A 25,634-nucleotide genomic window follows, 5' to 3' on the forward strand; every position below is an offset into this window, starting at 1 on the left:
GGTTAAAAGATGTATCCCTTTTCCACTAAAATTTTTTTATGTTTTAGTTTTCCCTGGAAGCACTTAACTCATGCTCTTAGAAATGTCACTTGTATACCCCTTTGCTTCTGACCCTCTCAATCGTTACAAATCACGCCACTCTAGTAAGACTATATCCGTAGATTAGGATGCAAAATTGAACTGTAAAGAATCAAATCGCTAGAAGTTAAGTGATTTGCAACAATTATTGTGATAAGTGCGTAAGAATAATGTAATTTTAGTAAAAATTTGAAAAAAAATCTGTACAAGCAACTAAGGAATTCACAACACATTTTTAGCTTCAGAACACTAGCCAATTGAAGAAATTTTACTTCTGAATAGTTCACTCTCTATTTCAGGGCTGGGCACATTACGTGATTCTGAGAAATGAGCGCTGTGTGCTTTAAAGAGCGGGTCTCGCGAGCGCTGTGACGTATGCATACTGTACGTCATTAAGCGTCGGTGCAGTGGTGACTCTGCAGTATGGTGGCGAACTTTGAAGACGGAGCTTCCGCTCATACACTAAAGCGTCCCGCTAGTCCCAATGCTTTTAATGTATTCTTTTTGGTAGAGAGCAGTGGATTGGCATAAAACACTCCAACTGATTAAGAAATTCAATATCCAACGACATTATTCTTTACAACATGCTACTGAATATGACAAATATGTTGGTAATGAACGCCATAAATTAATACAACTTCAACAAAATGTTTCTCAGGTACATTATATCAGAGTATCTATTTGATATTTACATTGCATTATAAATTATTATACATTTAGTAATATATAATTTTAAATTATACAAGTATTGTGATATATCATAGTATAGTATATTAGAGTTCATGATATATCATTTTATCAGTTGATGTACTGTACAATGGATTGATGTAATATTCTTATAAACTATTATGTACCCACAGACTGAATGACTAGAACAGTGGCTCTTATTATATTAATGCAGGGAAGGTAGCTGTAATACGAGTCCGCCACTGAGTGAGCGTTCTTCTCTGGCTTGGAATTGAAGTGCCTTGCGGAGCGAGAGCAGCTCTGGCCAGCTATACGGAGCCGCTCTCATGCCCGGCCCTGCTCTATTTGTAATATTCTTTCATCCTTAAAATTAAATAAAAAATGTATTTTACAAACAATTTCAAAGTGTAACTCCGAAAATATTGAGAATAGAACCCATGTTTGTAGGATATTTTTTGCTCACAATATCTTCGGAAATAAGCTCCGTAAGTGATGGTAACTCGTCGTGAATCACCCTGTATATGAATCATATGCGAAGATTAAGAGAAAGACAGAGAATATTAAAGACTGGAGAATGCTGGTTTTGCAGTGAAAGACCTGCTCTTGAATTATGAATTAATGAAATAACATCTCGACAGTTTTCAATTTAATCTCATAAATATTTGTTGAAATAATGGTCGAGAATTACTCATGTTTTTAACGTGAACAGTGTAGAGATGTAAAGTTGACTGCTCTTAATCTGTTTACTTTCAATGTAATTTTGCACCCTATATAGCAAAAAATGCCAATATATATTAATAAACCCACAACAGATCAATTTGCTATCCAATATATTCATTCTCTGTACTTCACGCCACTTGACTAATTTGGATTCAGTTCAAATATATCCTATATTGAACTATAGTAGTACTCTTCTTTAAAAAAAAAAACAACAACAATTCGGTTGGTCGCCACTTGAAAGTGGACTGTTACAGAGGTCACAATGACACTGAAGTGCTCTCCTAGTTCCTGAATAAAATAATGTACGTGCAAATGGAAGCGAAATACAAGTGACATGCTGGAATTATTTACGCCGTTAAAAGCCATGTTTGCAATGCTATGCATTTGTCGAAATGCACGACAGCATCATTGTGTTTGTGGAATGAGGAACTGTTTAAATTGATCGGTTTGGCACCATAGCTCTTTTTCCTCGGGGCTTGTAATTCAAGTACAGTAAACAATTAGTTTTCGAAATCAATGGCGTTTACTGCAGCTTGTGTGTTCGTTCTAGCATTCTTTATTCAGTCTGTTTTACGACACATTTTGAAGCATTATGGAAACTCTAGCTATTTAATTTGTACTCATTATTTTGCATTTTCTAAATAAATATTTAATTCCCCTGGTAGCTCAGTAGATAAAGTGGTGGACTGTAGTGGTTGATAATTGAAGTGGTAATCCATAGATCGCCGGTTCAAAACCGGACCGGAGGAAGATTTTGGGAAACATTCTAAAACAGACGTGGAAAAACTAGAATAACATCATTGTATAGAGTACATCTAGGTCAAAAAGCATGAGTAGATATGACTCCTCGGTTAGAGAAGCCAAAGTACTATGGTAGGAACTATTATGATTTTAAAATAAAATGTACGAAACAGAAGATGGATGTAGGTAAATTCTCATTTTTATATCGAACTATAAATGATTGGAATGACCTACCTGCAACGGTCTTTGAGGGCTGTCCTTCCTTAAGGAGATTCAAGAATAACTTAAAAAGTCGTGTATAAAGTGTAAATTAAAATTAAGGTGACATTTATTTTTTAAAGGTGACATCTATTTATTTAGCCTGACGAGTTACTCCCTTGGTTTGAATTGTAAATTATTTAAAAATAGCTTGTAAGAGGGTCTTAGACTAGAAATGTTTAGTTTAAATGTAGTTCTGTTTATAACTATGAATAAGGGTGTAATTGCTTGTCTTATTTGAACTTTGTATCAGTGAAGGGTGGTGGGTCAGTGAAGTTATGGTTTTACAGTACAGTGAATAGTATCGATCAGTAAGAATGTATAGTGTCAATGAAATGTGTTCTATAGTGTCAGTGAAATGTGTTATAGTGCCAATACAGTGAGTGAGATGAGAGGAAAGTGAAAGATTATTATCGGTACCAATGTGAAACTTACGTAAGGCCTATACACAAGTAGGTTGTAATGTAAAATTAGGTTCACTTACTAATTAGATTATTTTATTTATTATTATTAATTGTAACTATTTTGTATAATTGTATTGTATTGTGGCGCCATGTTGGAAGACCTGGCCACGTCGGGAGTCGAGCGTGCGTCCGGCAGAAGGGAGGGCGCGCGGAAAGGCACGCTGCGGGGAGAGGAAATGCAAGCTTCGGCGGGCGACGGGCCGAGGGAGAGGGGGGGAAGGAAACCGACTGCGGCGGAAGTAAAGAAATTTCTCGAGACCGATTGTTGTAGACATTTCGGGAAGCAGTACATTCGAGAATGTGTGATCTAATAATTAAAGAAAGGGGCAAGTGAGCAAGAAGAGCCAGTTCAGTTGAGCCAGTTAGTCAGTGAATCAGCAGCGAACGAGCAAGGAAGCCAGCCTTCAAGACCGGGGTTCGACGAGTTCGAAGACCGCAACTATGGCAGCGACCATACGATTGCGGTTTATCCGGAAGTCTTGGGTTCGACGTGCAGTGAACTTGAGTGGGTCCGCAACTGTGGCAGCGTCCAGGCGAGTGTGGGGTATCCGGAAGTCTTGGGTTCGAAGTGCAGTAAACTGTAGCTGAAAGGCCTAGGGTTCGATATATCGTGAACTTGAGTGAGTGAGCTAGAAGAACTAGCCAAGGCGAACGAACTGTGAACTGAGAGCTGACAGTTTTGTTTTGTAAATAGTGCTTTGTGAACATTAATTGAAATTAGAAGTGCATTGTTGTTCTTCTCAATAATACATGTGAATTGTCATTGTCGTTCTGTGGAGTGCAATAACGACTACTGTGTTACAGTGTTGAGTGGAATACCCATTGTTTACGGGTGTGTTATTAAAATTAGAAGTAAAAATCACATTATTGTTTAATAAAAGTTACAGTATATTCTAATTGTATTGTGTATCTAATTTTATTGTACAATTGTATTGTGTATTGTAATTTTATTGTGTATTGTTTATATTGTGTGTACCACTGCCACCGGGTGCTTGCCCACTTGCAGTGTAAATAAATACATTCATTTAATTTTTAACACATGAAAACGTCCACCGTTTTAGAGTAACTGTTAGCATTTCCGACCGTGAAACGAGTGGGCTCGGGTTCAAATCCTAGTTGGAGTAAGTTACCTGGTTGGAGTTTCTTCCGACGTTCCTCCTCCACCCTTAACCAATCGAAGCAGAATTTGCTCGGTAACTTTCAACGTTGGACCTCGGACTCATTTCACCTCATTAAGAGTATATATGTACAGTAGTGGCAAAAAAAACCGAACCTGCCCTTGTAGCTGATTTCAGAGCCTTGTTCACTCCAGACCACTCATTGTAATCACACTCACAGACACTTCAATACACTAAAGGACAACAAACTGACCAGCAAATATTTCCAGAATTTTATTATGGCCGAGTGAGGGACGTTGCTCTTGAGAGAGAGGGTTAGCAAGAGGGTGGGGTATTGTAACTGTATGTGGGCTTTAAGCGCGCAGATAAAGAGTCGAATAAGAGAGCGTAAGAAGAGATTGGCGTATTGTACAGTAGTGAAAAAAAAAAAACCGGACCGACCCTTGTAGCTGATTTCAGAGCCTTGTTCACCTCACAGCACGATAGACTGATAACTAAGACTTTCGTGGTTCGAATCCTGCCTGCGAAGGAAACTTTTTTTTGTTCCTAATTCAAATTTATTCCCAATACTTTTCGATTGCAGCGATATTTTACTACTTAAGTGAAATATTATTCCCAGAACATTAATTTTACCAGCAATCGAAAAGTATTGGGAATAAATTTGAATAAGGAACAAAAAAAAGTTTCCTTTCCAGGCAGGATTCGAACCACGAAAGTCTTCGTTACCAGTCTATCGTGCTCTGGAGGGAACAAGGCTCTGAAATCATCTACAAGGGTCGGTCCGGTTTTTTTTTTATTGCCACTTCTGTACAGTATGAAGGATTAAGTGCGCAGGTATAGGGTCGAATACCAGTACTTTTCAGGTTAACGGCCAAAATGTTTCTTTGCTCTTACAGTACATTGCTGAAAATTTCATAGAAAATATTCCACAAAAATAGCGTATTATGCGGGAATTGAGCGCAACAAACGGGGTATTTTATAAAGGTGTTATATATTAAATCTGCAAGGACCGGACAAAAAAAAACGTATTACACGGGGTAGCATAATAACCGGGCGCTTATTATAAAGGTTTTACTCTGTGTGAGATAGAGACTGCAAATGAGTCTTAAAAAAGACAAAATGTCTAGTATGAAATAGCGACGATATATTTAGTTCTGGATAACGACGAGATGTCTATCAAACAAGCAGATACGTTCAAATACCTGGAACCACACATCAATATAAACGGAACAGGAGGCACCGAGACGAAACAGCGAATACAACAAAGGAGAATAATTATTCTAGGAATCCTCAACTCGTTCCGGTGGGATAAAAATACTTCAAGTGAAAATAACAAGAGAGTGGGTAGAGCAATGGTTGAAACTGTGCTAAGCATCGATGATATGGATTCTGCACACAGGTTTAAGAAAAGATTGACAGCCGTGGAGATGTTCTATTTAAGAAGAAGCGTCGTAATTTGAAGGATGGAAAGAGAAACTAATGGGAATAAGAATGCGGAAGAGTCAGTAGAAGGCAGGGAGATCCCTAAGTACGGATGCCGGATGACAGTCTGTTTTAAAAATAATTTCACAGAAAATTTTTACTAAACCTTGGAAATGTTCTACTGTAAAATTGTCTCCGACTACCGATTTATTGATCAAAAGTAGTATGACGTAATAAAAGTATGACAGTCTCTATAAAGCTTCAGTACATCGGCCGCCAAAGAACAGAGTGACTGACGGCGAGTGGCGATCATGATGCAAGTTATCAGGTTAATTCTTGTTTGCCGCGATCTATATATTGTATTAATACTAATGTGACGAATTTATTTTAAGAAGACAGATACACTTAGACAATAAAAATAAATTACATAGGGCTATTCAAAAAGAAGGAGCAGATTTCAAACATTTATTTCTTCCAAAGTACAAAAGACAGAAACAGAATTCCAACGTTCCAACGTTCCTGGACAGAGAAAGATTCAATGTTGTATGCTTTCAATATGAGCACCATGTGTTACACGACAAATATCAAACCGGTGTCTCATTTCTTGCCACACGCAAATCAGGTATCGACTTCACAGCTTCAGCAAATCGATGTCGCAGACTTTCAAGAGTGTCAGGCATAGGAGGGATAAAAACATGGTCTCTTACGTAACCCCACAGATTAAAATTACAAGGAGTGAGGTCTGGAGACCTGGGAAGCCACCGGCGATGAAGTTGATCTTCTCCTCCTCCTCTTCCAATCCAACGTCCTGGAATGGTGTCATTCAGGTAACGTCGGACGTGGTTAGAGAAATGAGGCGGGGCACCATCTTGCATGAAGATGAAGTCATCTGAACCATCTTCAAGTTGAGGAAATAACCAGTTTTGAAGTAGGTCTAGACAGGTTATTCCTGTCACAGTTTTCTCCACGAAGAAGAAAGGTCCATAAACTTTGTTTACAGATATGGCACAGAATATGTTAATTTTCGGTGAATCTCTTTCATGTTCAATAACTGGCATTGGATTTTCACTTGCCCAAATTCTAACGTTATGGCGATTAACTTTACCGGAAAGATGAAAAGTGGATTCATCGGAAAACATTAATCGTTCAGAAAAATTTTCTTCCATATCATCTATAGGCTAATGCTAATGCAAAATCCGTACATTTTGTTGTGGTCGTCAGGATGCAATGCTTGCAATAACTGCAGTTTGTACGGCTTCATGTGCATACGGTGTTTCAGAACTCGCCATACCTTTGGTTGAGGAATGTTCAGTTCTCTGCTTGCTCGCGTCGTGGATTTTTTTGGGCTCCTTACGTAAACTGTACGAATACGCTCGACATTTTCATTCGATGTGCGTGGATATCCCGTGCTTTTCTGTTTGCAGATGCAACCATCTTCTACGAATTTTCTATGCCACTGGTAAATCTGCTTATGACGAGGCGGTTGTGTATTAAATTGACGGCGAAAAGCACGTTGAACTTCAATAATGGACTCTAGTTTTGCTAATTGCAGCAAACAAAATTCCTTCTCCTGTTGTGTTGCCACTTTACTACAATCAACAGCGCCAATGCGGCCGTGATTGTAACTTCTACCCGGACTGTTCAAAATTTAAATTTTCGTCTGTCCAGGAACGTTGGAATTGTGTTTCTATCTTTTGTAGTTTGGAAGAAATAAATATTTGAAATCTGCTCCTTCTTTTTGAATAGCCCTGTATATTTCCGAAAGAATTAAAATTTACAAGCAGAACACGATATAATATACACTAAAAACGAGAGAGTGCAGAATATCTCTAAAAATTTTAAATTACCAACTCGAAAAAAAAAAAACATTGGCGAAGCTAAGGTTTAAATACTGAGTAGGCTGAAAAAATCTCCTTACCTTATATCTTTTTATACAGCAGATGTTTCTCGGCTGTTACATCAAATATTTTTCTTGACGCAGACCCCACGAGAATATGTTGAACACTCATTTTCACCTCCAAACAGAATACAAGTAAAACAATATAAGTTATTTAGCCAAGGACATTTCTTATACCATGAAAATTGAAAATTTTTATTATTTGGTCTTCCTCCATTCGCTACTTTAATATGTAAATGTGATATCGAACTCCTATCTTTGTAAGCACTTTCTGTTTCAAACGTCCAACTTGAAAACGGTTTTTAATTATATTGACCTCAATGTTCTCTCAGTATGAGCCATTTTACGCAAAATTAATATGTAACAGACACGCGCATGCACTTTTGATTAAACTAAACTCAACAAAGCAGCGTTTTCAGAAACCACCAATATTTTGACGGAAGCTAGCTTCGTTTCGTACCGAGATGTAGCGAATCATATCCCCTCCCCAGTCCCCCCCTCAAGCTTGCGAGTCAAGGTCGTAGCCATGTCTTCAGAGGCTTTTTCCACAAGCTTCGCGGTTCGCACGCTCTCTCCATACTGAAATAACTGCCAACAGTGAACTTAATATATGAAAGGATCGGAGTGCAACAAAGTGTTACGATACATCATTATTACGAACTTACAGGGCAACTGTTACTACACTCTATACCAGATGTCTTTGGAGCAGATATAAACAACGGAACGAAATGCAGAGAGCGCGGTTCACACGATACTAAATGTCCGTGTATGAATTAAGTGACCGACTACGTCCATATAACGAAAAGCGAAAATTAAAGTAATGTGTCTTGCATCAATCAGTAGTCGTACTGCAGTCGTCTGCTCATACACCGCACAGATGATAGACGCAATAGAACTGTAGTAGTGGACACAGTCTAATATATACAGTCGCGCAACTTCAACACTTTTTTTGCCAACATTCACTACACTAGCGCTCAAGCAGCAGGCAAGGCACTGGTCATAGGGTTGATACAGCCATCACGTGCTTTAAAGGTATGCGAGATGTTATGATAACGTTTTAATCATGCGTCGGAATAAAGGCAATGTGCGCAATGACGAAAATTGCAGTAACAACAAGTTTAAATCTCCGAATTTGTCATTCTTCAGATTCCCTAAAGACCAAGAGAAAATATAACTCAGTCATAACCTATAATCCACGCTGTAGGTAGCCTACGTATTGTGTTCTATAAAACATTAGTTATCAGTTACCTATTTGTATGTCAGGAAGGAGAGTTTAAATAAAAACAAAGTAAATACCTGTTACAGTATATTATTGTTTTGCAGAGATCATGTGTAAATGTGTAACCATTCCGATTTTGGATAGTGTATCTACAGTTTTTAATGCAAGTAGTTCCATAATTTTTGTATTCGTGTTTTTTTCTTTATATTTTTCAAAAGTTGAATGTTATATTGCATTCAAGTAGGGATTATGGTGTTAATTTTTTCAAGAATTTATGGCGTATTATAACCTTTTTGCAAAATATTCACTTCTTCAATAAATCCAGATTGTGTCGATAAATTTCTGATGTGTTGGTGTAGATTTCTTGTGGCAGACGTATTAAGTTCTCAAGAAATAAAAGAGCCTTTTTAAATTTAATATAAAAAGCAATCTTTTCTGTAATAATTTGCATGACTGTTATTGGTGTTGATTTTACATTACCAGTGATTATTTGAGGCGTTCAGTGCAGAAGTGGTGTAAGTCAAAATTAGGTAATGAGGTTTAAAGTAAAAATTCTGTAAAATACAGCGCAAACTAGCAATTAATATATCCTTCGTGCTATTCACCTGACTACTAATAGTTTAAATAAATTCAATATTAACTGCTACTTTGCGCTGTATTTTACAGAATGTTTACTTTAACCCTCATTACCCATTTTTGACTTACACCACTTCTGCTCTGAAAATAAAATTAGGCCTACATTTTCTGAGTTAATTGAAGTTACAATTTTTTCAACAAAGTTGTGTATTCATTTGTTCTCACCTACGTCATAATAACAGTAAGTGCATGTAAATTACATATTATACAGTATAGGTAGGGTAAGTTAAAATTAAGCTTATGTGTGAAAACTGGAAATGTAATGTAAAATGCGGTAACCTTTCCATAAAAATTTAAACCATAATATCAGCACTATTAGCGACTCAAAATAATAATAAAAAAATTGAAAAATAATTAACTTCATAAATCAATGTCTGTCAAATTAAGGTTTAAATCTTCCCCTTTTTTATTTTTAAGTTTACCTCAGCGGCCGAATTTACCCCAATTTGCGGTATGGAAAATAGTTAATTTCTCAGGAAATAGGGAGAGGAGTTCACCACGCGATGTACCCTACGAGATATGCCCTACAATTTTGACTCTTCTCACAGGAAATATAGAGTTCCAATGGTTTATAAATATATTTAGGAATGAATTGAATTAACTGTCCACGTACAAACAATTATATTATTTCAAACCATGATACGTGATCAGGGCCATGATTCAGTTGTAAGGAGTAGAAAGAATTACGTTTATTCCCAGCTTCTGAAACTTGTAGATTAACTGCGTGTGAAATTCTTCCAGGATTCTAAAGTAGAATTAGTAAGAACCATATACACTTATTGTATAGCATAAAAATATAAAATAAATTACGCAAAACCCGTTTTCTGATGTGTTATCATATGTAGTGTGCACACTTTTAACTTGCCTGCCGCTAGAGGGCTACTGTCGCGCCAGCTGTCAAATGTTGGCATATTTTATACGTATGAGTTGCGTGACTGTATCTATTAGACTTTGGTAGTGGACGCGTCTCTGAATACCTTCTCGTAACCAGGATATCCAAGCGCTAGTGTCTACAACGCTCTCAGCTGAGTAATGATTCGCCAACCAATTGGAGCGCAGCGATAACATAAGATGCATCGAGACCCTTGTTATGGTCTGCTCCAAAGACATCTGGTATAGAGTGTAGGTATAACAACTCATATTTTTTGGGTAGGCTAAGCCCCAAAAGCTTCGCTACTGGAGAAAACAGCCCAAACGACTAACTGGCCTTTCTACTTTGTGTACCCAAAAGGGGTTTCCTGGTCTAGAATCATGGATGATAATGATCATGATGATGAATTTATTTTTTTATTTTAGTTGGTTATTTAACGACGCTGTATCAACTACTAGGTAATTTAGCGTCGATGAGATTGGTGATGGCGAGATGATATTTAGCGATATGAGGATTCGCCATAGATTACCTTGCATTCACATTGCGGTTGGGGAAAACCTCGGAAAAAAACCAACCAGGTAATCAGCCCAAGGAAGGATCGAACCCGCGCCCGAACGCAACTTCAGACCGACAGGCAAGCGCCTTAACCGACTGAACTACGCTGGTGGCGATGATGATAATGATGATGATGATGGGTTGTGGTTGAAATGAAAACAGCGTTGAAAAATGTTTTCATTTTTGTTCTTTGTTAATATGGATTAATTGCATTATATTCAGTCTTCAAGAACCAGCAGTATTGCTTTTCCCTGCTTAATTCTTGCATAAATTCAGGTCATTACAATATTATTTATAGCATCATAATCTGCAATAAAAAGCTTACGACGTGAAACGTACGACATGTGCCTAGTAATATCAGGAACAAAGGCGCGCCTGCTGGAAAGTTAATATAAAGCACGATTTAATTGAGTTTTAACTCAAGAAAAGAGTCGCCTCGAGAGTTTACAACGATGTAATGTGTTGCGATGTATAAATGAACATGGGATCGGCAGAATGTATGGCATGTTCTCCGGGGAAAACCGCAGGCAAGGCAGACGTTGCAGCAGACAATATGCTGTACGGTCAGTTATTCTCGACTGTGTTCGAAACGACCACCCTCCAACTCCAGACATGCCCCGTCTGGCATGCAACTGATCGTGATGACTGCGTACAGTATAATTCCGGTTTTCAAAGCTTGGTGCGCGACTCAGCCGTTGTACAAAGGGATCCCATGAAAACTGAAATTTGCTATCGGCAGCTCGGTTTTGTCAACCAACACACACACACATACATACACACACACACACTTTAGCATCGCATCAAAAACTATATCGTGACAAACATATATGTGTGATTTTTACGAAATTCATCTTATTTATTTAAGATAAAACTACTTTTTTAAATAAAAATTTATTTTTAATTCCCCGTGCAATTTTGACATTACATATCTAGTACATATTTTTTGGTTCCTAGTTGCTTACTTATGTACATATTTTTAGAAATAGACTAAGCATGTTGACATAACGAAACGCAAGTGCGGGGTAAAGAGTGCGGAGGTATTGAAATTGATAACTAAACTGCCAGATATTCCTGCAGGAACATTGGAGCTAGTATATGGATCTGTGATTAGGTAATCTATGTTGTATGGGGCGGAAATTTGGGGTTGGGAAAATGCAGGAAAATCTAAATAAGGTACAAACGGACTTCCTGAAACGAATACTTGGAATTGGCAGAAACACAGCTAACTGCTGGGTGCTAAAGGAGTTTGGGCTTTAAACGAAGTAATTCATATGAAAGTTAGGGTGATCAAATACTGGTTAAAAATTATACTTCGGGATCAGTCGCTTCTACGGTCGATTTGCTACAAAGTTCAACATAGAGAGGGTTGGGAAAAGGGGTGGGTTTATAAACTGCAGAGAGGGCTGCATCATATACGAATGGGATGGGTGTGGGAGAAAGGAGAGAATAACAGGAGGAATGTATGGCGTAATGTGAAGATGCGTTTAATTGATATCGAGAGGCAAGAGATTGAGCTCTAATGTTCGGAAAAGTCCTCACTACATTTACAATCAGATCTCATGCTTCACTGGGGGAGGTGTGACTACATAAATTCTTGTAACAAAGACAGCAGAGCAGGTTTAGCGTGTCTAAGATTGGGGGCATGGAAGGGTAATAAATTTGTCAACAAAGAAGGGGAGCGTCTTTGTCCGCTTTACAGAGAAAAGAACTCCTATAAACATATTTTATTACAGTGTGTCGAATTCGAACATGTACGGAGAAAATATCTACCACCCTCGATGCTAAGTCAGAATAGGAGTTCGCTTGCATGTCTTGACCTCATGGGGAATAGAGAATGGGAACAAAAGACTGGATTGTTCCTCTTGAAGGCGAGAAAGATTTGAACTTCAGCTGTTGAAGTTTGTGACGCGAACTGAGGAAGGGATAATAGTTCCACCCAACTGTACACTTTTATGTATTTTAGGTTAGGATATATTATATAATGTGTTTTATTGTGCCATTTTCATTTTAATATGTGTGTTCTTTTAGAGAGTAGTTGGATACAATCATAGGCGGGGGAACCTAGAAAGGAGGACTTGTTTTGGGTACAAAGCACGTACGGTCAGAAGACCCGTGCATTGGATTTTAGAGAAAATTATAATATAAAATCTGTATGTATAATATTACTCAATAAATCCATCTATCTATTTTTAGGATCAATATTACATAAAAACCCGGACTCTAGTGATCGTATTGTGATCTATTTAGTCTAGAAATTTTAAAAGAGTCGCAATGACATAATCAACTTCAGTTCACAGCATAGTAGACGACATGTCACTACGTAAGAAAAAGTTTGGAGATCTCTATATAGCAAGTGTGATGAACATGGTTTTATTCTCACTGAACTTGGAAATAAAAACTGCGCAAAATTTAGTGTCTTGAGGCAGATAAGAGAGTATGTAACTTATATTTGCTTCCATAAAATAATTTATTACGCCGCGTAGAAAATTGTGTAAAATAATTCTTATACGCGTTGTAAATAATGTGTAATTTAGGCTAAATATTTATTTATTTTGCTAATAATTGTAACAAAAAATATAATATATACGGAAAAACATTAGCTCGCCCCTGAAAGAGTAGAACTCGTGCTCAGGGGCGGATTCCTGAATTGAAATTAATAAGTATACAATACAATTTGTCTTATGTCTACCATGCAATTAGAATATATAAATTTAAATTTACAATTTTTCATTCATTATAAAATCCATACATAACTTTTTAAGTGTAATTCTAGAACTATTAGAATTGACAAGATTAGGATATTTAAATATAAATTTGTTATATATTCTTTGGCCTAAATTACTACTATGATTAAATACTGTAACAGTGTTGCATTTTGGTTCAAATAATCTTAAAGAATTCATACCTTTTGTTTCATAACAATGAGAATACAATTCAAAATTATTTCGATTTTATGTATGAGTTTTATTAATACAATATAATAAATTTGTCTCATGTTAAGTACATTAAAGTCTAAAAACAATTTTTGAGATGGAAAATCAATAGATTTATGAAAACAGAATTTAATTATTTTCTTCTGTAATAAATAAAGTGCATTAAAATTGGATTTAAGTGAGCTATGTATCATGTAATTAATGCGGCCAACGCTCTCTAAAGGCATAAAGTTTCATTCTGTTTAGTTCTATTTCATTTGTAATATATATCTTTCTGTTGTTGCAGAATATCTCCATATTGGTGGTGCTTCTCTACAGTTGGAGGATCGGTGTTAACGTCAAGAAGTATGCGGACTTGGAGGATGTATACTACGGTATGTAGAACTGTATAGCCTTGATTTTTCTGAACCGGCGCATGTGACGTGCGAGGTGCGAGAGCCGCCTCGCACAAATCCGGACTACACGAGAGACAGTGAGTGGTTTCTACAGTTGCAAGGTGCGCAGACCTCGCATCTCGCAGTTACAGAAACCATTCACTACCTCTCGTGTAGTCCGGATTTGTGCGAGGGGCTCTCGCACCTCCCACGTCGCATGCGTCGGTTCAGAAAAACCAAGGCTTAAAGGTACTCTATTACTTTCTTGCGCGATTTATTGTGTAATCTGATAATGAACTGTACGCATATCTGACGCTTCAAAAGAAACCTAACGTTAGCCTTCATAAAACGCATGAAGTAAATCAAATACGGGTACTAGACAAAGTGACAATATAATAAACTTATAATTTAGGTTGGAATGAAAGTTCATAGAACCTTACGTTTTGGAAGTAAATTGAAGAGTGTCATCCCAGAACGCGTCCAAAAAATTTGTAGACTATTAAAGAACTGGGTTAGTTTTTGTATCTACCATTCTACGGACTGATCGTGTTTTCAATTGACATGCACAATAACACAACCTTTTGGACAAGATTTGCCCATGTTTTGAAAGACAAAATGCTTAAAATATATTAATAGAGGGGGGGAGGAGATATAAGATGATAGACAACATTAAGGTAATATGGAACGTATGCGGAGACTAAGAGGAAGGCGGAAAATAGGAACGATTCGATAATGCTGGGTTTGTATTGAAAGACCTGCATTTGGACAGAAGCTATGAATGAAAGACCTGAATTAATACTCAGGGCCAGGTGAAGAAATAAACTTGGTTAGTTATGCATGCTATATTTTTTTATTTCTGTTCAAATTTTACCTTGTGTACGAAATTAAATTAAAATGAGGAATGTATATCGACTTGTAGACACATGTTATAACAAGATGGCAGTCATGAAATGACGACTACTTTCTGAAGAGAAGAGAATACACATGCGATACGTGCAATAAATTGATGCGGTGGTTCATTAAAAGTAAATGGAACCGATTTATATTCCAGGGAATATTAAGACTAGATCTAGGATTTTAGGTAAAGTAGCTATTTTTTCTGCAGGGATGAACTAAAACTAGTTAAATATATTCACATAAAATAAAATATAAAATATTAACGTTTGAAAGTCGTTTCATGATGCCTAAAAATGTCTATTTTGCCCATTGAGACCTATTTTCAAGATCTTACAGTCTAAAATTGCTTATTTCTACTTGTTAAGTATCTATTTTTAAAGTTTCGTTTAGCAATAGAGAAAATTTCTAATGTCATGAGATGGGTACGGTTCAAATATCCTGTAATATTTTGGTTGTAGGAATGAAGAAATTCCTGGAAGATGTCTGATTTCGTTGAGCACTAGAGCAGACAGTAGGAATGTGATGAATCGGGAGGATGTAGTTCTCCCTAAAGAAATCAGCATGGCAAATATTGCTAGATTTAAATATGCATCCATTGCTTCGTTATCACTGGGAAGAATTTTTTCGCTTATAAATTGGTTCTGTCTAAAAACGGACAAAGTTTCATATAGAGAAAAACGTTATATACCGCAATGCCAATTATGAATTAATGTGTTAATTACAAATTCATTGTTATATCAATTAATGTAACTGTAATAAGAGCACTTATGTATTAGCACCCTTAGAGCAATGAGGCTGATGAATTCATTAAAAATTACATACCTATTCATAATTTAAGACTTAATAAAAATAAGGTTTCTAACAGCAATATTTTTAATGTATTTCTCACTGTATACCGTAATGCTTAATACGAATTAACTGCATTTTTATAGTTACTGTAGTTTGAGTGGATAGAAATTGCATTTTATCTGCATAAAATAGTATTTTTAGCTGCTTGAAATTGTATTTTTAGGTACCTATATCTATGTTTTAGTGCCTAATTTTATGAATTCAGGGCCTATTTTAGGGGCCTAAAAGCTACTTTTTAAGTGCCTAAAAATCCGAAGTGTAATTATGACGGCGGTGGTTATTTGTTGCACTTTCGAATCTTTACTTATTGTAATAATTTTGGACATCTGACTTTTCGTTATTATTATTATTATTATTATTATTATTATTATTATTATTATTATTATTATTATTATTATTGATCAAATTCCAGCAGAATTAATACAAGAGGGTGGAAGTGCGTTATATACCGACATTTATAAACTTCTACTTGCTATTTGGGAAAGGGAAATTGTACCAGAACAATGGAAGGAGTCCATAATTGTACCTATTTTTAAGTAGGGGGACAAACTGTGGTAACTTTCGAGGAATATCACTTTTATTGACGTCGTACAAAATTTTGTCCAATATTATTTTGAGAATATTAGCTCCGTACGTAGATGAAATTAAGGGGATCATCAGTGCGGTTTTAGGCGTAATAGATCGACTACTGATAAGAATTTTTGTATTCGTCAGATAATGGAGAAAAAATGGGAGTATAAGGGTACAGTACATCAGTTATTCATAGATTTCAAAAAGGCATATGACTCGGTTAAGAGGGAAGTATTATATGATATTCTTATTGAATTTGGTATTCCCAAGAAACTAGTTCGATTAATTAAAATGTGTCTCAGTGAAACATACAGCAGAGTCAGTATAGGTCAGTTTCTATCTGATGCTTTTCCAATTCACTGCGGGCTAAAGCAGGGAGATGCACTATCACCTTTACTTTTTAACTTCGCTCTAGAGTATGCCATTAGGAAAGTCCAGGATAACAGGCAGGGTTTGGAATTGAACGGGTTACATCAGCTTCTTGTCTATGCGGATGACGTGAATATGTTAGGAGAAAATCCACAAACGATTAGGGAAAACACGGGAATTTTACTGGAAGCAAGTAAAGCGATCGGTTTGGAAGTAAATCCCGAAAAGACAAAGTATATGATTATGTCTCGTGACGAGAATATTGTACGAAATGGAAATACAAAAATTGGAGATTTATCCTTCGAAGGGGTGGGAAAATTCAAATATCTTGGAGCAACAGTAACAAATATAAATGATACTCGGGAGGAAATTAAACACAGAATAAATATGGGAAATGCCTGTTATTATTCGGTTGAGAAGCTTTTATCATCCAGTCTGATGTCAAAAAATCTGAAAGTTAGAATTTATAAAACAATTATATTACCGGTTGTTGTGTATGGCTGTGAAACTTGGATTCTCACTTTGAGAGAGGAACAGAGATTAAGGGTGATTGAGAATAAGGTTCTTAGGAAAATATTTGGGGCTAAGAGGGATGAAGTTGCAGGAGAATGGAGAAAGTTACACAACGCAGAACTGCACGCATTGTATTCTTCACCTGACATAATTAGGAACATTAAATCCAGACGTTTGAGATGGGCAGGGCATGTAGCACGTATGGGCGAATCCAGAAATGCATATAGAATGTTAGTTGAGAGACCGGAGGGAAAAAGACCTTTGGGGAGGCCGAGACGTAGATGGGAGGATAATATTAAAATGGATTTGAGGGAGGTGGGATATGATGATAGAGACTGGATTAATCTTGCACAGGATAGGGACCAATGGCGGGCTTATGTGAGGGGGGCAATGAACCTCCGGGTTCCTTAAATGCCAGTAAGAAAGTAAGTATTATTGTTATATTATTATTATTATAATTATTATTATTATTATTATTATTATTATTATTATCGTTATCATCATCATTGTTGTTCATATAAGATCAGAGTATATATGCACGAACCCATGTTAAGATTTATACCTCTATCACATTTATAATGAAGACTTACTTCTCACATATATACAGTATAAGGTCATTAAAAAATCACGTCAAATCTTCATGCGCTGTTTATAGATTTTTTAATATTTCAGCTCAGTTAAAAAAAAATCCTCACAGTCTTGAGTAAACAATGGAATTTTGCTTTTACAAAATACCGGAGTAACAAATGAAATGAAAAACCACATTGTTTGCTTAACAAATTGAAGATTTTTCCACTTCTAATATTATTGAAATATACTGTACTTTCTCGAATAAGCCGCATAACCCACATTTGAAAGACAAGGATAAAAATACAATAAACGCAGGAAAAAACTTACAAAAAAGTATTCACGACAAACGAAAAACAATTCAACACAAATACAGTTCGGCTAACAATAAATTTTATCCTGGGAAAGAAAACATTTCAAACCTATCCAATGCGCGCGCACTGCACGCATGTCATTTGTCTTCCTTAATCGACCGTTTACATGATATCCTGCAACATTAATAGCAAGCTTTTAGTAGATTAACTGCCTTTATTTTGTACGATACTGCGTGGTTTCCATGTTCCTCCACTTCTTTGATGATTTCAAGTTCTTTGCTGCAAGTAAAAAAACGCAATCTGATACCCTTACTACTCATTTTAAGAAATGAAAATATATGAAGCACAGACTATACACTTATTCAGCGTTGCCAACCCTGAGATTTGACGGGGTCGTGCAATTGGTTCCAAGTTATTGTACTTTTGATTCGAGGATTGTACACTACATGATTATTTTATCTGAAATCCCACCCACAGTGTTTTATTTAAACAATTTTTTGAAATTCTTATAAGGAAATAATTATTAAAAATTAAATATCAGCGGATAAAATTATTTTTAAAGACTTCGTTCTCTCTTTACCTTGGGAAGATCCTCAGAAAGATCAACAACAGCAGGAAGAGAAGAGCCAGAACCTACATCTAGCCCTTTTACAGTTTGTTTCATCAGAACAAAACCAAGCTTTAAATTCAGGAATTGTTCATCATAATTCTCTACAATTTTGTTTCTGTCCTGTATATTTAAGTACATCGGATGTAGATTTTTTGGGAGTAGGACCTACTAATATGATCACTATCACTATCTTCTGATTCCATTTTCACTATTTGACGTCAGAACCTATCACACAATGACACCTTGTTTCTTATTGCCCTTGTATTACCACGAAACATGACTGGCACAAGTAAGTACTATAACGGACTATTTTTTTATTCATTTGTACGTAAAAAAATAGGCCCACATATTGAATTTCTTATTTCCTTTTACTGTTATGGAGTTGTCAAAACATTATGAACACATTATTAGTTATTACATGGCAAAAGTAAATATGTTTAGACTATTTAGAAGATTTGAGAGACCATGTCTCTGAGATTTTTGGAAATAAACAAATGAATGTTTGTCAGCATCATTTTTGAATAACCATCTAAGTAATGGACACTATGTGATTTCTTGTCGCTATAATACTGTTCACCAAGATGAAGCTTTCATGTCATCTGGACCTGAAGACATAGGAGAGCAATGTTTATAGAAATATTATGTTTTGCGACAGTCGACTGTACAGTAGGCTGCTTGTAACGTGGAAGTGCTACATGCAGAAACCACTTTAAATGCATAATTGTGAGCCGTGCCTACTACTACGGCCGTTTACCTAGTACGTCACTTCATCCGTCAGAGCGCTCTCAGACGTCACGGAATAGATAGCGCTATCAATCCCTTCATTTGTTCATTCCAAATAATCCTATTGGCCGGGTCATTACGTCTCACGAGGATAGAGGGGGAGAGAGTTTACCTGTTTTAACGGAGATACACGGAACGTCACTTTGGTTCCGGTACGCGGCAGATACACTTAACAAGACTTAGGCTCTCGTACGCTGGAGATATTCGGAAACAATTGGGTCAGATTCAAGCTCTCCTACGAGACATAAACATTTAACAAGACTTAGCATTTTAGTACGCGGCAGATATAGACAACGTGACTCGGGCTTTGTACGTACTGGAGATAGATCTGTGGAGTAGTTAAATTGCGTTGAGTGTGTTTGGGATTTTAGTGGATTGTAGTTTGAAATATCGCTTGCTAGTGATGCGTCTTGGGGGCAAGTTTTAGTATTTGCATCGAGTAACATATTTGTGAGATATATGTGTTTGAGATAAATTGTATCGGGAATTATGTAAGGAGATATGATTTGAAATGTGAGTTCATGTTCCGAGACGGTTAGAGTGATAAGGCAGCGATTACGGTCTCACATATGGTTTTAATGTTTTCCCTGCTCCATTTTGATTGTCGCTTTCCTTCGCCGCTATTTTCTTATATGCGTCGAGTTTTGTTGCTATTTAAACGATTCTTGAAATTGGAATTATCGTCCGTTACTTATTACGTGCATCTGTCTCCATCTCTCTCTCTCTCTCTCTCTCTCTCTCTCTCTCTCCGTTGCGTATTCATTTTGTAAAGTGCAGAGATTTGTGTTAGTGCTATTTGCACAGATTATGTGAGCAACATGTGCAATGGGTAATGTATAGTGATCTGTCATGTAATGCCTTATGCTGGGTAGAGATTGTCTCTTATTGAGTGTACATGTATTTTTAGTTTGGTTAGTCAGACTGAGTGGTATCTATGGTCGAATGGATCATGTATTAAGTTAATGTGCTGGCTGGGTGTTGTGTTCAGATTCATACTCAGATAGTTAATATAAATATATATATTTAGAGAGTGGTTCATGAACATATGCTTAATAGGTTAGTCACTGATGGTCGAGAGACGGCCATATTAAATGGTCTAATCACTTATAAATGTGTTGGCCTCAGCCTTGTGATACTTACATGATTTACATATCCTGGCGATATAATTTCAGATTAGTTAGTCCTATGTTCACTCATCTATTTCATGGTTATTGTTATTTCATTTTTCATTTATGTACATTGTTACTTATTATTGTTAATTATATTTGTTTTACAAATTCACACTATTTATTCTAAAAGTCTTCCACTGCGCACACTCAATCCTTTCAATGTGCCGTCCACCTGGCGAAAGCAGCCAATATAAGATAAAGATGAGGAGTGGATGATCGTACCACCTCCCCCTCAACAAGTGAAATACACCTGTAATACTGCAGAAACGTATAGGCTATATACATTTTCAAATGTCGTAAATTGTAATAATTGTTTAAAATCCTCTATTTTTGTCATGTTTTACCCTTTTTGTCGATATGTTTTACCTTCGTACATTTTACGTACTATCCGCGGATTGAATCGTACGATCGTACATGATACCAAATTATCTCACATGTACAATCCAGATCGTACAACACTGCACTTATTGCACTTGAATATGATTCTGACACATGTATGTTAATCCAAATGCCATTTAACAATGTTAACAGTTGAAATATTCGCGCGGGAAGATAATAGCGTATGCTATCACCTTGAGATATGTACGGTAGGAAAATCGATCAATATTGCCAACTTGAATTCGAATAAGCCGCGCACTCGCATTTTTCACTTGTATATTTCGAAAAAAGTGCGCGCGGTATTCGAGAAAACACGGTATAATCCTCTAAAGTTTGAAGTAACTTTTAAATGATCATAATGAAATAAGTTTGTATATCCTTCATATTTGGCATATCTTAATTTAAGACATTATTAGCAGGGTCATCCACTGCATTATAATATGTAGTACAAATTAAAAATTCTCGTAGAAGTGGAAACAAAAGGATAAAATGTTACATTTTAAAAATGGCTAATAAAAATTAAATTTGTTTAACTTGAATGCAAAATATTTATTCCAAATGCGAACATTAATCCTACATCATGAGAGATAGTACCTACTTGCGACACAATACGGTTTTATAAAACCATTCACTTAAATGTTCACATTTCATTATCACTTCACTGCGTGTCCCTATAAAAATTATTTATAATTTAATTTACAATATAACCTTAAAGCATATATATATATATATATATATATATATATATATATATAAATGCAATATAACTTTTCTTCGTAAATTTTTGATATTAATTAATTTCCGGCCGCAATATCAGCCATTTTGTAAAAAATACTCCGTCATAATTAATGGATCTATCTCATTTTTATAGCAGTTTTCAATTACGTGTAAGTACTTAATCAATTTAGCTATGTGGCAAAATGTGAACCACCTGTATCCCCGTTTTATGCGAGCAATTTCGAAACAAACACCTGATAGGCTATCAAGAGGCACAACCCCGCATCTCACGTCACTTTCTCTTGCTTCCAGGGGTGCAAATCGCCTACTTCGCTATCATTGGAACTCAGCTCTTCATGGTGGTGCTTAGCGTTGTTCTGCTTTTTGGGATATTCAAGGTAAGAACTTTACACACGACTTGAGAATTAATTTATGTCATATATATATATATAGGCCTACAGGTTAAACTGTAAATAATGTCATTAATTTCAGGGGGTTATTCTTTGAGATATTTAAAAAAAAGTTAAATACAAATTTGCTGATGTTTTTTTCCTTTTAGAGATAAAAATTGTTTTTATTAAACATTTCAGAGTGTGTTTTGGAAAAGTCATTGATTTTATTCCCAAGTGCTCAGTAAACTTAAGAGAGCAGTGTTTTATGTATAATCGACATAGTATTACACTAGCTGTCAGTTAATATTTTGTACGATAAAAAACGTTACAAAAAGAAAAGAAATCAAGTAGAGAGCAAACTTTGTGGTTGAAACCCGTATGAAACATTAATTTACAAGTATACAGGCTGATTCAGAAGGAAGAGTGAATATTTTAGTGAGAGGCGGTATGAGTAAAACGTACATATAAACATGTGTCCAATTTTCAATGTACGTTGAGGTAGGTCTACAACTGTATGAATGTTACACATAACGAGGAACGACAAATGAATACGTACTATTCATTACACACAAAGAAATAATGCGTGTCTCTCTTCTGAGGTAGTCTGAATACAACACTGATGTAATGTACGTAGAGTATCATATATTTGTAGTTTTCTCGCTACAAGAATGGGCATGTTCTTCTTGCATGATGAAACCTCTGTACATTTTAGCCGTCAGGTGACATCATCTAAATCTCACATGATGGATCGGCATCGGTGGTTACGTGCATTGGCCACCAAGATCTCCAGTCTATAGTCCTGTGTATTTCTGTTTGTGGGATGTATTTAAGGCGAAGTGTACAAAAACAAAGTAAACACAAGGGACATATAATATATAGGTACACATGGAAAAACTGTAAAGATTTTCACTTGATTTTTAAGAATGAGCAAACGTGAAATAGGAACCCTTATCTTGTTTTGACTTCTCGAATTCGTTCACACTATAAGTTCAGTTACTCTGAAAATACATTTGGAGATTCTATTTGCTCTTGGGAATTCCTGAATGTTGGTGGAATGTATGGCTGAATTTTAAAAAAAGTGTTGAGTTTGGCCTGGAATAATTGCCACTTTCAATGGTAATTATAGAAATATTTATGGATAAATAAATCGTGGAAAATTTGAAAATAGCCTATAAACACCTTTATAAAATAAGAAAATTTTACCAACGCATTATACTCAGAAATATGAAATTTTAACGTTAATTTCATTCGACACACTGTGGATCCTGTGCCCATACCTTTAGCAAAAATAGTTTATAATATGAATTTGCATAATTTGCCTTCCTCTACTTATGACATTACAGAGAGCGATGGCATGGTACGGTCCCTTTAGTATTTCTGACTTATGACTTATTTTATATCTCTGTGAAATGAACTACATTGCGGTTATGTGCAACTGGTCGTCAGATGAATCCTCCTTCTGGCTCGCCACGCGTTTCCCATCAGTCTTCTATGATTTCAATACCATATCCCGGTGACGGGTTTCCGTACCTCATATTTTTTATCATCGAGATACAAGGAAACAGTCTTTCTTTCCACTAGACTTCTGAGTCGTATAGGACCGTCACCATTGCCATCCGCCTGGCTTAGAATATACTATGAGTATATACTATCGAATGTATGATTGGATTCTTCCACCATGAATGTCGATACAATTACCGGAAATAGAAACCGATTTCTTTTTTCAAATGTTTTTTATCTAGCTGTAAGTTGTACTGCTGAACTTGTGATGTGTTTTTGAGATGCTGAATAATGAACAGAACTGCTGAAGTCCAATTTATTATTCAACGTCTTTCAGGATTAAGTAGTACGCTGAAGACCCTACGTCAGCCATCGGAAAAAAAATTTGTACTCACGATGACATCACTAGATGCAAGCCGCAATACATATGAGGTAATATCAATCGAGGAGTATAAAGTACTCCGATCGTATCCCAGTGGCGGACTCTCAACACAACACAACACGTGGAAAAATTATATTTTACCTTAATTTTTACTGTGCCACAACAACCTCGAAAATACGTCAAAATTTGCGACTCTTAAAGAAACTCGTAAATTTTCGTCTGTTAGTCACGAACTTTGTTTGTATTTTAAAAGTTTTCATTCAGAAAGCAATTGTTCGGAAATATACTGAATGTAGAGCCATACATAGCAGCTACGTACGGTAGCGGCAGACGATCTAAGATGGGGCTATATATTTTTTTCTATATAGAGCATTTTAAATAAATATATCCCAGTCTGGTGTGTTATACAATGGCTAAATTTTATGTCCTCACTTATTTCCAGCTCTCTTAAATCACACATTAGTCCACCTTGTACACCTTTTTAAAGTCATATTTTGAGTCTCGTCTGTTACTACAGATAGAAGTTGCTATATGTTCAGATTCATTTCTGCTATATTGGCCATGGAATACCTCTTCTCTTGTTGTATTTTCTATTTTAAGTGCAATGTCATCTAGCAAATATTCTTATACAGAGAGAGATCCTTCGTACAGTAACTCCGTGGGCGAACATTACCAGTTCTAAAAGATCACGCTGTTATTCCTAAGGTAATTTAATCTTATAATCAACAAAATTAGGTGAACTATTCCTAAATAATTGTATACATACAAAAAGAGTTAATGAATTCTTCCCATCACCCCAACAAAATATAATCAATATTAAGTAAATATCCAAACAAAATAAATATTTACAAACAGATTGAAGCATCTTTGATATTATTTCTCCTTCAGCTAGTGTTTCAATATCCCTTATCCTCCTTTGTATTGTCCGTGTGGATAATTTCATACTGTTCCAAACATCAGATTATCCGGGATAAATTAATAATTTTAGCAAACTTATTCAGACGTTTCAATGAACTCTCCTTCATTATAGCATTTCAATGATTTTACGATTTCCAAAGCAATAACATAACTGCATGGGGTTCTCCTTGATTCATATCTTGTTTCATCATATGAGTACCGGAACTATTATTTCAATTTATTTTTTACATTTTGCTTCGCCCCCTTATTTTTATCCTTATTTTCTACTGTATACATTTCAGTTTACAATAATATTGGACATGTTCATGCTTACCTATAATTTCGTGATAATCATTATGATATGTGTTGTAATGTCGTTCGATATTTGATTTATAAGTGCCTATTAGAATTTTAGAAGACAAGAGGCGCCTACATTGTCACCATGTGCATAACAAATACTGTCCCTTACATTCTTCCTTAAACACACGTTTCCGAAGAGACGTTGAAAGTTTAGAGAAAGAAGCAATCTAAATCTAAGTAAGTAACCCGCCACTGAAAGATGCTTATGTACTGGAGTTATAGGTAGGGGAAGTGGATGGAAGAGAGGGGGTGAAGCAAAGATAGTTTACTGCGCTGCCCCTGCGACGTCACTATTGCTAGTGATCACGATTACATTTCTGTCGATCTTTGCCTTACGTATTTTGTCTTGAGCACAACTGTATGAAAAGCTGTCCATGAAGTATTGCTTTAGGAA

General features: G+C 36.0%; 1 protein-coding gene across 1 annotated transcript in view; it reads left to right on the forward strand.

Annotated features, from left to right (window-relative positions):
- LOC138698335 (uncharacterized) overlaps positions 1-25,634 on the forward strand; it is a 965,071-nt gene that overhangs the window by 668,428 nt on the left and 271,009 nt on the right. The window contains exons 3-4 of the mRNA XM_069824187.1: positions 13,886-13,973; positions 22,022-22,107. Coding sequence (XP_069680288.1) covers positions 13,886-13,973; positions 22,022-22,107 — 174 coding nt within the window. The remainder of the gene's footprint in view (positions 1-13,885; positions 13,974-22,021; positions 22,108-25,634) is intronic.

This window comes from Periplaneta americana, chromosome 4 (assembly GCF_040183065.1).
Source record: "Periplaneta americana isolate PAMFEO1 chromosome 4, P.americana_PAMFEO1_priV1, whole genome shotgun sequence".
Classification (NCBI taxonomy): Eukaryota; Metazoa; Arthropoda; class Insecta; order Blattodea; family Blattidae; genus Periplaneta; species Periplaneta americana.